Source organism: Centrocercus urophasianus, unplaced genomic scaffold (genome assembly GCF_019232065.1).
Source record: "Centrocercus urophasianus isolate 14NV4802_14NV808 unplaced genomic scaffold, USGS_Curo_1.0 seq_11, whole genome shotgun sequence".
Taxonomy (NCBI): Eukaryota; Metazoa; Chordata; class Aves; order Galliformes; family Phasianidae; genus Centrocercus; species Centrocercus urophasianus.
Window position 1 is genome coordinate 61,952,078 of NW_024884253.1, and position 13,133 is coordinate 61,965,210.

At 38.3% G+C, this 13,133-nt stretch overlaps 1 protein-coding gene across 1 annotated transcript in view; it reads left to right on the top strand.

The window, feature by feature from the left end:
- The window catches only part of MOCOS (molybdenum cofactor sulfurase), a 210,083-nt gene that overhangs the window by 177,661 nt on the left and 19,289 nt on the right, over window positions 1-13,133 (top strand). Inside the window, exons 9-10 of the mRNA XM_042839828.1 lie at window positions 5,519-5,681; window positions 10,082-10,163. Of these exons, the coding sequence (XP_042695762.1) occupies window positions 5,519-5,681; window positions 10,082-10,163 (245 nt within the window). The remainder of the gene's footprint in view (window positions 1-5,518; window positions 5,682-10,081; window positions 10,164-13,133) is intronic.

A 13,133-nucleotide genomic window follows, 5' to 3' on the forward strand; every position in this document is an offset into this window, starting at 1 on the left:
TCTTATCATAAAATAGGCATCTGCAGTAGGAAAAATGAATTGTCCCTAGATATTTCTGTCTCTTTCCATTGACTGCACGAGGTATCAACGGCTACGTGGATTGGATAGGCAGCAGCTAACGCTAGGCTTAGTTAGTTTAGATTAAAAGTGCAAATTTAAAATTTGGAACTGTATGAGGTTTAGGTTTTCATGCCTAGAAATATTTTTGAAGTCTCTGATTTGATATTTTTTGGTAATGAAGCATCAGCTGTGTTAGAGCCCAATAGCTAAGCACTGTCAGAGCCTGTACTGCCAAAGGGTAATACCTAATGAAATGTATGCTTGCTTTAGTATATAATATTGAAAGGGACTGGAACTTCACTGTAGGCAGCATACAGCTCTCCTCATCGCCTTCTCAAAGAACATGTTTTGTACATTTCCATTTAATCCATAGAAGATAACAATAGAAGTTGAATTAATAGATTTAATTAAAAATGGATTTCAGTGCATGAGGAGAACAGGCCAGGAAGTGAAGCCAAAAGTATATTGGAACATTATATGATTTTCAATATTGAAGTAAGCCAGAAAGGAAAATGTGTTTGCTTATGCGATCATCTTCCTGTCTACCAGGTGTTCTTCATATTTTTGTTACCAAAAGTCAGAGTGGCACTTCTAGGCACTATCTGACATATATTTATAGACAGATTGAAAGATCTGCCAACCTGATTTTCTGCATGTAAAAGAGATAAATATGGCAGCTCACAGCCCACCACTTGTAATGAGCATTAAAACTCAAAGGCAGTTGATCCCATTGTCACCCAGACAGTGGCTTAGTTTCTTTCCAATGCTGAAGAGTAAAATAGATAGCCAGTGCTGCCAGAACCCAGACCACCAAATGCAGAGTGCATCATCCTCCATAATACTCTGCACACCATTACTACAACTTCAGCCTACGTCACCTTGGAAGGGGAAAATAACCAATCCACACACACTGGAATTTTAAGCCAAGCATGCTAGAGACGCCGTACCGCAATTAAATGGGCCCAAGTCCTGAAAATCATTTTGCCTTCTAAAATAGTAATTATCATAAGATCTCTAGGCGTTATCATGAAAAGGCTGATTCCAGTAGAAGATTATTCTTTTGCCATTCTCTTTGTCATGCAGACTTCACACTTTACTGTCCCTTCGCTTTACTAACTCCATAAACGTCTGAAGTAATAATGTAGCTTGTAGTTCCCATGGTCTTCAGATAGAAGCCAATAATTGAAATTCAATTTCATAATATAAATTTAAAATAGCTTTAAATGTTTTGCAGTTGTTGGAAAGTTAGAAAAATATTTCCTGTTAAAATTTGATGCCTATATTTGTCAGTTACATAGTAGCTCCAAACCAGCTGATGTGAAAAAGTGGCTTAGGTATTAGGCTGCAATAAAATCACTCATCTTGTACTTGGATACTTGAGATCGGAATCTCAGATTCATAAGTTCAAGTTGCAGTCTTCCAGTTGATGTGAAGGTCAGACCTTCAGCATGCCTTGTAAATGGGCTTTATTGGGAAGTACACGATCAGATTTGTTTGCCTAAAATAAAATGGATAGTGGAAGATTCCACCTATGTGTGCAAGACCTCATGCATCGCCCAGTGAAGCCTGTCCCTCAACTTGTAGTTTGCAGTATAGATGACTTAATTAGTAACAGAAGGACAAATTCAAGTATATGAATGTGGGCTCACACCTGTTTAATCTCCTCTTTTAAGTCACATCATCTCCTCTTTATCTAAACTATGAGCTAAAACTGTGTTTTAGTGTAGGAGGTGATTCGCCTCCAGTGAAAATGAGAGTCAGAGTACTTCGGCATCTGGCAGGATAAAACCTTGCATTAAGGTATTCAGCCTACTGCAGACTGGTTAGCTCCTACTGTGTGCATGTTTCATGAACTTTTCCTGGCCACAGGACTGTCTCTGTTCAGTTACGTTCCATGGATTTTGTACATATGGCTTAGGAACTAGAAGGCAGAATATTCTAGCTGAATGTCTTAAATGTGTATTCACTTTCCTACAATTATTTTATTAAATGGAGAGAAGTAGGAAAGAAGAGTAGCCTCTGTCCCTGACCACATTTTTCTTCTTTTCCAACATAAAAACATATTTTAAACATACATTTTTAAACATGAACATCTCTCATGTCAATGAATCTTGCATAATTACGTAGTGCAATGTGCCCAGTAAAAAGGTTAGGACTTTAAACATTAATAACTTTATTATTCTTGCAGTAGATTTCAGAAGATAAAAATTGCATCTCAACACAGAAAACAAATTAGCTTTTAATCAGAAATACAATGCAAGTTCTTAGTAATCAGTAGATAAATTATATGTAAGACCACTAGCATTTTTAAACTTGCATAATTTAAAAGCTGTTCAGTGCTTTCTTTAATGTGCCTGAAAATTGTGTTAGCTTTTGTGATGACGTTACAGTGGACTATGGAAAAATGCAGCCCAAAACGCTTTAGAGAAAATTCTGAACAAAACAAAAACATGTTTTTGGAATAAAAATATTACAAAAAGAAAAATTGCTAAAGAAGATAGGATAATGCAATGTACTGGTTGTGTTCTGTGCATTGAGCTTATAGGCATATTTGAATGTTGTATAATTAGCTCACCTGCCATGCTGGGAATGAAGTTGTGTGCATGCAGTAACCAGTGAAGGCATGATGTCCGTGCTTCTCTCTGTCCTTCACCTTCTAATTTGTCTCAGAAGAAGAGATGGTCATGCAGTTTCAGGGAATTGATGTAATACAATATTTCTTATTATGATGTAAGTTAGCCTGTTTCATTTCACTCTGCAGTAGTAAGCTTCCCTGGCTGCTTTGCTTCACTCTTTTAGTTACCTAATTATAGGTATATAGCGCTGTTTGAGTGCCCTACCTTGCCTCGTGCTGCCTGTCCTCCAGGATGTGCATCTCTTGTGCAGGCTGTGTCTTATTAGCTGATTTTGGGCAGACATGTGGGACGTAATCCAAGGGAGCCAAATTGAACCACTCTTACTGTGCCTCTAACGATGTCCTTTATTTGAACTGCTCTACTTAAGTTGCTTGCAATCACTGAACAATCCCTTCAGCCTCTTTCAAATAATGGTGGAAGAGGGTCTGTGCAGATTGAAAGCCAAAGTACTGGAGAGAATAGCAATTCCACACTCATCTCCTGTGTCAATATTAGCAGCAAATCAGCTCTATTTCATGATCATCTGTGACTCCCTGTTCAAGGCAGAGTACACAGTTATTTTCTTGTTGCAACTTTAATTATTGGAGCAGACATGCAATACACTAAGTTGAACTGTAGAGGGAAAGTAGGGCACTTGACAGTTTGCTCAGGACATTCATGAGAGGCATGGGACTTACTACTGGGGACATTTGTGTATCATTCTTATTATGATAGCAAACAACTAGAGGAACCAGAGGAAAAATGGGCTCAAGACCTTCAGCTGTGTGCTGCATCTCAGAGTGGAGCCTGAAGCTGGCCCAAAGTTGAAGCAAAACAATTGAATGTTACAGTTGGGTGCTAGGAATCACATTTTGGGGTTCTTCCTATAATTTTCTGCTGTTTTAGTTTATTAACTATATTATGTCTTGCAAATCCCTTCATGATCTGTATATCCATGACAGGATGTGTTACTGATAAGTGATCTTCTGTTTTGGAAAGGAGATTTGTTAGCAGGAAATTCTTGCAGCTCTCAGATGATCACCAGCTGTTCAAAATGTATTTTGTAATCTAATTACAGGATAACCAAACAATACAGGCATCTCCAAAGGATAATTTACAGCAAGCATAAAAAGCTGTACTTCAGCTGATATTGCAGTGTTTGAGCTGTGATTCTTCTCCTAAAAAAAAAAAAAGGCAAAGGTTCAGATCTTTTAGGTGCTGATATAGTTCATAAAATCACAGAATGGCCTGGGATGAAAAGGACCACAATGACCATCTTGTTTCAACCCCCCTGCTAAGTGCAGGGTCACCAACCAGCAGACCAGGCTGCCCAGAGCCACATTCAGCCTGGACTTAAATGCCTCCAAGGATGGGGCATCCACAGCCTCCTTGGGCAGCCTGTTCCAGTGTGTCACCACCCTCTGAGTGAAAAATAGTTGCTGGGACAATGCTGTTTCAGATGGCATGCCAGATATAAAGATTTCATTTTTGACTGAGTTTTTATCCAGACTTACTTCAAAAACTGCCAAAGAGTGTTATAAATCATGTTGATAAAATACATTTTTTTAATTTTTCCATGTATGTTCTGTATTTCATGCAGTTGATAACTCATATGGTTGATAGTGGGAGGCTAGTTCAGCTTCAGTGCTCTCAGTTTCCCGTTTCAGCTCATCTTGAGTGCCTGCCCTCAGCTCTCTCTAGCCATGCTCTTGATGGCAGTCTGTTGCTGAGAACTTTCCAAAACCTGGAAAAGTTTGTAAGATTGGGGTGCTTTGGCTTCTATGGTGTTTTGGAAAGAGCACATGCTAAACAAAATTGCGACTTTTAATTAATATAACCAGTGCTTCAAGCCATGCTTTCTTCAGAGCATCAGAATCTCTCAGCATTTTTTTGCTAAAGCTGGTTTTGTGTGGAAAGTGCTAAGCTTCTCTACAAGAATTCAACACAGTTCATCTGTAGTTAACTTTTCTCCATATTCAACTGTGACTAGAAAGCATATGTCAGTGGAAACAATATGTTTAAATGCCTAGCTTTATGTTAAAATAATGGTATTAATATTTTAGCATTCTGAAGGAGAAAGCAGTTATTAATATCGCCCAAAGACATTACTAAAATTGCTCTCTTTTTTTTCATTTTGAGATTACCATCTGTGTAGCATCAGTAACAGATGTTCTTTTCACCAGAAAAATGTACATGAAAGCAAGGACAATATGCCTGTGTAGGCTATTGGAAAAAAAGAGCATTATAGAATCAGTGGAGGAACAGCTCACAGAGAAGATCATGTTTTGTTTCAGGAGGATTTGGAAAACTATTATGCTCTAGCTGAAACAGAAACTTCAGCAGCGAATATTTTCTCAGAAAATGGTTCCATTTAAAAAAAAAAAAAAAAAAATTGGAAGTTTATTCAGAGTTCTAAATTTCATGTTTTCCTTGCTTTCTGCTTCTTTTTTTCCTTATTTCATACAACTCACACGAAACCTCCATTCTTTGTGAATTAAAATTGTTAAGGGGAAGAGGTCCTAAAATATCTGAGTATAAAATTAAAAAGAGTTTTCAGAGTGTTTCATTGATTATTTACTGCATTCCTGCGGCTCTGTTAAATCGAAGGGTGTGATAATATGCAACAAATTACAGTAACTCCATTCATTTCTGTCAGCTTCTTGCAGTGAGAACTTGATCTTTGATTTAAAGTTCCTGTTATAAAGGCTGATGTCAGCTTGCAAAAGCTTTTTTGATTTCAAGGAATTTCATTATTGGTTTCTTTTCCCTATCTTTTCAGCACGAATATGTTAATACAACTAATATTTTCTAAACCTTTTCATCCCCTCCTGATGCTTTTTCAGGTTACAGAATGGCCGGTAGGAAATCAAGGTTTGCTGTATGACCGTAATTGGATGGTTGTAAATCAGAATGGAGTGTGCATAACTCAGAAGCAGGAGCCAAAGTTGTGTCTTATAAATCCGTCAATTAATCTGAAGCAAAAGATTATGGTCATTCAGGCAGAAGGTAATTGAACAATATCCTTTTTTCCCCTTTCTTACTGATGTTGCATGCAGAGACACCTGTGTGCATGCACAGAAATACTGATTGCTGTGTATGCATACCAGCTGAACAGACATCTTCTGCTATCAGCTGCAGGTAAAGAAGGCTGAGGTTGGAATAGCCCTGGGTAGTTTCCTAGCTTGTTGTTGGGATAGGTAGAGAGCAGATAGCAAATCCGTATGCGCAGTCGTGAAGTGAATGCTTCGGGAAGGAAACGTGATTTGATAAATGTGGAAATCCATTGACTAATCTGTCCCTCCACATCATGAAGGAGAGTTCACCAGCCTGAAGGGACTGTTACCGCTGTGAAGGTAAAGGAACAGGAGTCTAACATCAAACATCTAGGCCAAAACCCTTCCCATGCTTTGCTCTCCTCTTTCTTCCAGCAGCTATGGGACTAAAGGGGTAGAGTCTTCAGTGGGAATTAATATGAATTAAGATAAGAACCAGATAGTACTAAGCTCAGTTAAATGCTCTCACTAGCAGGCATGTTTGGGCTTCTTTTGACTCATCAAAACCCTCTTTATTATCTGCTGAAGGGAAAAAAAATGTGAAAACTTTATGGAAATCTTTATGGAGAGCCCCTTGCTACTTGGGGATGCAAATTATTTATTTTCCTAACAGTGCTATTAGCACTCAACAGTCAAACAGGTTTGTATTCCGCTGAAGTCATTATTAATGCCAAGCTTGCATGTGGCTGAATGGTGTTTATCATTTCCCTTGTGTCTTACATTTACTCATCCTGTATGTCTAAGCTGTTATTATTATATGTGTTCTCACTTTGCACAGCTAGAGAAAAACAAGGAAACTTATATTCAGATTTTTAACCCCTTGTTAGAACTCCATATGAGTGGTTCTGTAACTACAGCCTCCTTTCTGTTTGTACAGTACATTTGCTGTCCACTCCAATTGTCAGGCCAGCTAATTTCTTTTGTCATGTTTATCAAATGTACATTAGAGTATTTCTGCTATTTTTTTTAACACTTTTTGTGTGTTCTAGATCCCAAATACAATCTTGTTTTTATTTAGGGATTCCAATCCAGCTCTCAGGGGGCTCTCTGCCCCCCTCCAGGCACAAGCATTCCTTTCCCTCTGGACATTTCATTATTGGAAAAAATTGTTTACAGCTATTTTATTTTAATATGGTTTAGTATTCCCTACCCTCGCTGTCCAACAAAATAAATTTGTCAGTGTGATTCAGTGTGACAGTAAGTACTTCAATACCTTTTGCCAAATCCTTCCTGTGCTGAGACTGCTTCAGGTTCTTTCTTTAACCCCGTGTGTGAGCTGTCTAACAGCCAGCCTTGGATGAACAGGCAGATCAACTGTCTGACCAACCCAGTGGTGGATCCTGCTGTGACTGCTTGTGTTGCTGTTCTCATTGCTGTTCCTTACTGTGGTAGAGGGAGGGAGTTTTTAATTCTGAGAAACTGCATCTCTGGGTTTTGACAGTTATTTTGGTAGTCTGTGTGGTTGTTAGCAGGGATTTCCTGTTCTATTTGACGTGAAGGGTACAACAAACCCTCACTTTCACAAGACACAGTTTGAGAAAACTGATGTTAGTTTAAATCAGCTCCCAAATAGAAAGATAACTTTTTATATATTGATGTAGGGTTGCTTCCACTGAAACAATTAATGATGGAGCTCCCAGCAGCTCAGGGCAGGTGAGTTTATTTCCAGAAGTCATATTGCTAGAGTGAGAATAAAGGAGAATCTTTTTTCTCCTGCTCCGCCAAACACATAGGGGCACAAACAGCACTGGGCTGGTTCCTGAGACATAAAAACAGAATTTGCTTGAGAATACATTCCTGTAAAAGGCTAATTTCTCTCTTTACACGTTAGCTAACAATCAGCATTACTCTGGCAAGTTGTGACAGTTTGCCACCGCATGGAGAGAGAAATTTTAAGTGCTATGAAGGCCTTTTAAAACACTGGAGTAGAAAGATGCTTGCAAAACTGAACAACTAATTACGCTTTATGGAGTTTATTCTGCCTTCAAATAGTCATGTGTTGCTGCCAATAAAAATAATAGGAATTATACAAATACACTGCTGAAAGAATGTACATGAATAGTTTGTATTTCAGTCTATTGAAATAACAGACCTCTAATTTTTCTCATTCACTGAAATAGGAGCTATAAAGACAAGAATATTTTTTTATATATTAATACTGTGAGCACATCTGTGGATCTTATTATCAAGCAAATGACCATGGAGAATGAGCTTTTACAATTTAGTAACTGGCAATATTCTGCTTTTTTTTTTTTTTTTTTTTTTTTTTTGCCTCAAGATAGAATGAAATTGTAATTAACAATGTTTAACTGACCTAAAACTCTCTCTAAAATGTGTATTGTTCAATAAAAATGCAATTCACTTGTTTATAAAAGCAAGGCTTTTTAAAGCCCTGAGACTCTATTTTAAGAAATGTTGTGAGTATGCCTTGTTTAGAATTTTATTTTAAAAGATAGTAACAGATAAGGACACATACAGTGTTCTTTCAGGTGGCTTGGAGCTAGATGATCTGTAAGGCCCCTTCTAACCCAAGCTATTCTGTGATTCTATAATTGTATGAATCAAACTTTTCCAGAAGGAATGATGCTTATGTTTAATTATTTCAAAGTACATGAACATTTGTCCTGGTCCGTAAGATGATAATAATGTTTTCTTTTTTGGTAGTTGCAGGCAACTTCAATGCATGTATGTAGGTTGTTCAAAAGTAATGCCTCCTGTTCAGTTCCATGGAAACTGCAGCAGGTACAAAGAGCACGATAACACTATTTGCAAGAGCAAATTCTTAGCTACAAAACACTGTTTTTCAACATAGTCACCACCATTAGCTATGCATTTTTGCCAGTGATGAACAAGAGCCTGCCTGACACACTTGTAAAAAGTTGCATTGCCATCCAGAATGTGGCTTGTCTTTCACTGTGCTCACATTCACTTGTTGATGGCCTCCATCAACATTCAACAAGCGTCAGGGAATGTTGTGGGTGCCATTCTTTGCAAATGGAGGAATTCAGTGACACATTTATGCTTCATACACCTTTCCATCTCAGACACCATTTTGTCAGAGTGCCCCACTGCTGCCATCTGTTGCAAAGCAACAAAATGCAGTGGAATACTGGTGGGAACATTCAGTCTCTACTGCCATATCACCAACTTTCACCTATGATATATCGTGGGCCAACATCATAAAATAGGAGGCATTACTTTCAGAGCAGACCTTGTATTGCTTTAATGTTTTATTTTTCTAAATGAACCTAAATTTTCCTCCTTTGTCTTTGCTTCTGAGGTATCCCAACGTTGCTAGCTAAGTAGAGAATGAGATTCTCTCTGTACTGAAAACTTGCAGGGACTGGAGCTGCTAGCTGGGCTACAGAAAATCTGAACTACATTTCATTCCTCTCCTTGCAATAAAAAAAAATGATTTCACCATGTCAAAGGGCTAATAGAGCTTAATTTTTGTTTGTAGGACAAATATATAAGCGGAAAGTAAAGAGTGAATTCATGACATGCCGGTATAAAACTGGAGTACTGGAGATCAGATTCTTTGTTGGTTTGCGTTGCAGTATAATAGAAATTAGTTGGATTCATTGCAGCCACATAGACACTTTGTTCATTGCATAGGATTATTGCTTTCAATTAACACATAGCAAAGCTGTGCAGCTTTATTTTTTCTTTCTACTGAACTACAGCAGCTTTTCCATCTCTTTCACATCCCATTCCTGATAAAAAAAACTATGGAAAAAACTTTTAACATATGTCATTACCCGGGATTCATCACCTTGTTTAAGCTCAGAAATGGATACATATGAATAGTTGTCTATTTGTGGTATCTATACATTTTATCATTACTCCAGTTATTATAATTTAATGTCACATTGTATTTCTTTTCATGTACAGGCTATGCTTATATTTTCTTTTCCGTGCCCCATCTTTCTGTTCACTCCATCCCACTGCTCCAAAAGAAAATACAGCAGTGATTAATCATCTCCTGATTTGCTAGAGAGAGCAAAACAGTGATAAACCCATGCTTTCAGCAGAAGCCATGATTGAGGCAGTAATTCTGTGCCAGTTATATTGCCTGAGATTCACAAAAAAAGAAGTTATTCAAAGCTGAAGCAGTGTATTCCTCAGTGTGGCTTGGGTACCAAGGTCATCTGCAGCCTTTGCTCTTTGCATTGTCATTTGGAGCCACCTACAGGCAGAGAATATAATTCTAGCAAAAAGGAAGAGAGGATTTTTGTCGCAGAGAATGTGGGAGGCTGCTGTGATTGTGAACAGGTGCAAACATAGGCATTTTATTCATTATTGTATGATTCTACATAAATGTTTTTTAATTTGGTTTTCTATCTATCTATCTAGGCATGGATCCAATATCTGTATCACTAGAAGAAAATATTGGAAAAGAGGCTGTGATCTGTGAGAGTAAAGTCTGTTCACACAGGTGAGTGAGAGCAGAGAGGAAACCAAGCCAAAAATCGTTGCAGTAAAACTAAGAACATTATCAGATAGACACTAAGGGGCAAAGTCCTTTAATAAAAGTGAGGGAAGATAGAAAGTAATAAATGTTCAGTGAGTTAGGGGGCCAGGAGAGGACAGTTTGAGATAAATAATTCGGCATGAACGCATGTCTGGTAGAAAACAGTAAGTAATAACATTAATGAAGAGGGAGTTAAATGAGAAGGTTACAAGAGACTGATGACATGGCACTAACTTGAGTAAGAGAGATCTTTGTTTTACATTTTCCAAGGATGAGAAAAGGGAAGGATGTCACCTCTTGCTTCCAAATGTCAAACAGGAACCTCAGCAGGACTCTAGAAATTCAGCTCATTCATTTGACAGTAATGATGCTGGCAACTTTGCCCATTTCTCACTGAACTGATTCAAATTTGGTAGAACCCACTGAAGTTAGAAACAGCTTTCCTTATATGTACAAGCCTTTTTAGTTTTGTTTTGACCATCCATGTTGATCAGTGTCCCTTTAACAAGCCTAGGAGGATTGCAGGTGAGTATGTGAAATATGATCAACTCTAAATCAAAAGACTTAGCACCTCAGTGAAATATAACATTATGAATAAATTAATTTCCTATCAATGAATTAAGCGTTTATCCATTATATTTGCTAAGTACATCCCAGTCCCAAAAGTTTTTCTGAATGACTGGCAATGTTCCAGATGCCTTCCTAAATTATATTTGCATTTATTGCTACATTTGTTTTCCCCATGTCTTTTGGTAACCCCAAACTGAAAGAGTAATTTACAGATTCCTTTAGTCTTTTGACCAATGTATGCAGGTTATTTGTAACCCTGGATTGGCTTTTATGAGGGTAACATAAACAAGCCATCAGAAGTCCTGGCCATTTTCCCAATGGAGCCATGGAGGAAATGATCTTCTCCTTCTTTTCCACTAGTTATTCAGATGGTGATAAAGAGGATTGTTGTCTCAGAAGAATACTTTCCTCAGTTGGTGGAATTCACCCAAGAGTCATTTGTTTTAACCATCTGTCCCACTTCCCTTAGTGTTGACTCATCCCTCGCCTCCCCGTGGTTAGCCCATCTATTACAGGTGCTGCCGTAAAATAGCCTAGGTTGTCTTTTTCTCTGTGTCTATATGTTTTGTTGTCATGCCGTATATTACAGTATGTCTTTCATGTCAGTGACTGTGCTATTTTAATGCATGAAGCGGGAAATTTTTGTGGGAGACAGCTTAGAGTTCTGAGGAGGAAGAAAAGGATGAAGTGGTAAGGAATGGGGAGATACAAGACAAAGACTGTGATAGGCAAATAAATAAGGCAGTAAATAAAGCTAAAGGAGTGGACAAAATTCATGAGGCTCCCCACATTCTCAGAGATCCAACACTGATGCCATGTTCCCATGTTTCACAGGGGAGCCTCCAGGGCCTAGAATTGAGAAATAGGAGCAAAACAGGGCTTTGCACACATTGGAGTGACGGGGCTTTTTAGTACATCTAACAGAGGGCAGATGAAAGTACTCATAGAAGCTAGTGTTAAGTTTATGGGTGCTGCAGAAAACTCCAAGTACTCAGGGTTAGTTCTTTGCTGAAATAGGCAGGAACACAGACATGGTATCAAAAAAGTCACGGTAAGGATATTTATGATAGAAGAAGACAAAGGTATAGTTAAAAACAAGGTGAACTGAACCTGTTATGGGTGAATAGAAGTATTCTATCCCTTGGGATCAGTATTCAGACTTCATCTGTCCTTGTTTCTTGTTCTATAAATTACCAAGCCAGAGGGACCAGCTGTAAGGCACTGAAGCTGAATGACATAATAATGCAATGAGTGGGGAGCTCAAGGCAGACAGCAAGTAAAATCTGAGGACGAGGCCCCGCTTTACAAGCTGTCTGACATGCTGCAAATGAAATGTAATACTGACAGATGTAAAGTAATACTTGACAAAAATAAAAACAAACAGAAAATGAATGGACTTGAATTACAACAGAACTTTGAAAAGGACCTTGAAGAGACAATGGTCCTTGCTCAGAAAATGGTCTGGCAATAAGGGAAAGCAATTTGAAAACCTTGGAGTCTTGAAATACAAAAACCACATGGTGACATTTGATGAACTATTCAGAATGCTGTGCGTCTCTAACTTAGCTACTGTGACTCAAAAGAGAAAGCAAATAAAAAAGAGGGCCAAATTTTCATCCTGATTTATGCAGTATTACGTTCCAGCAGGCAGCTAAGCAGTTGGCTCAGCAGAAAATTGAAATACCTCTAGCACTTCTGTTTGGGTGGGAAAAACTATTTGGGGAATTTGTTTCACCTGTACTGTGATCATGAAAGATTCATGTCTTCTCATTAGCTGCCTTCTCCCTAACACTGTGAGCAGTGAGGACACAAGAACTGCTCACTTCAGGTTATGAATATCATGTGGAGATTCACCTTTTGTCCCCAGTTCTAGCCACAGTGCCATTTTTTCATTTCAGCTTTAGGACATCATTGACTAAAAGCATCAGGTGGGCATCTATCCAGTCTCAGACTGGGGAGACAGATGCTCAGCTGCATCTCAGTAAAAATTCAGATCAGCAGCTGAAGGCATATCTGATCCCTGCAGGATTATAAAATCTCTTGATATCACTTTTCCTGGCTTTCTACCTGTCCAACTTGATTGAACACACGGTACATTTCATAAAGCCAAGTCAATTCCTCTCTCAATCTTAGGGCTTAACATCTTTTACCATGTGGAACTGTTTTCTTGTTTCACAAAGAAGAGAGTCACCATTCAGCTTTTTTTGTCTGGGTAGGAAAGCAAGGTGAGCACAGGACCACTGCTACTTCACTTTCCTTATTACAAGAATCTTGCCTAGATGGTCATGAGAATCTACATTCCTCTCACCTATTCATGGCACTTAACAGTTAGACATCAGTCAAAATGTAGTTAAAAAAACACAC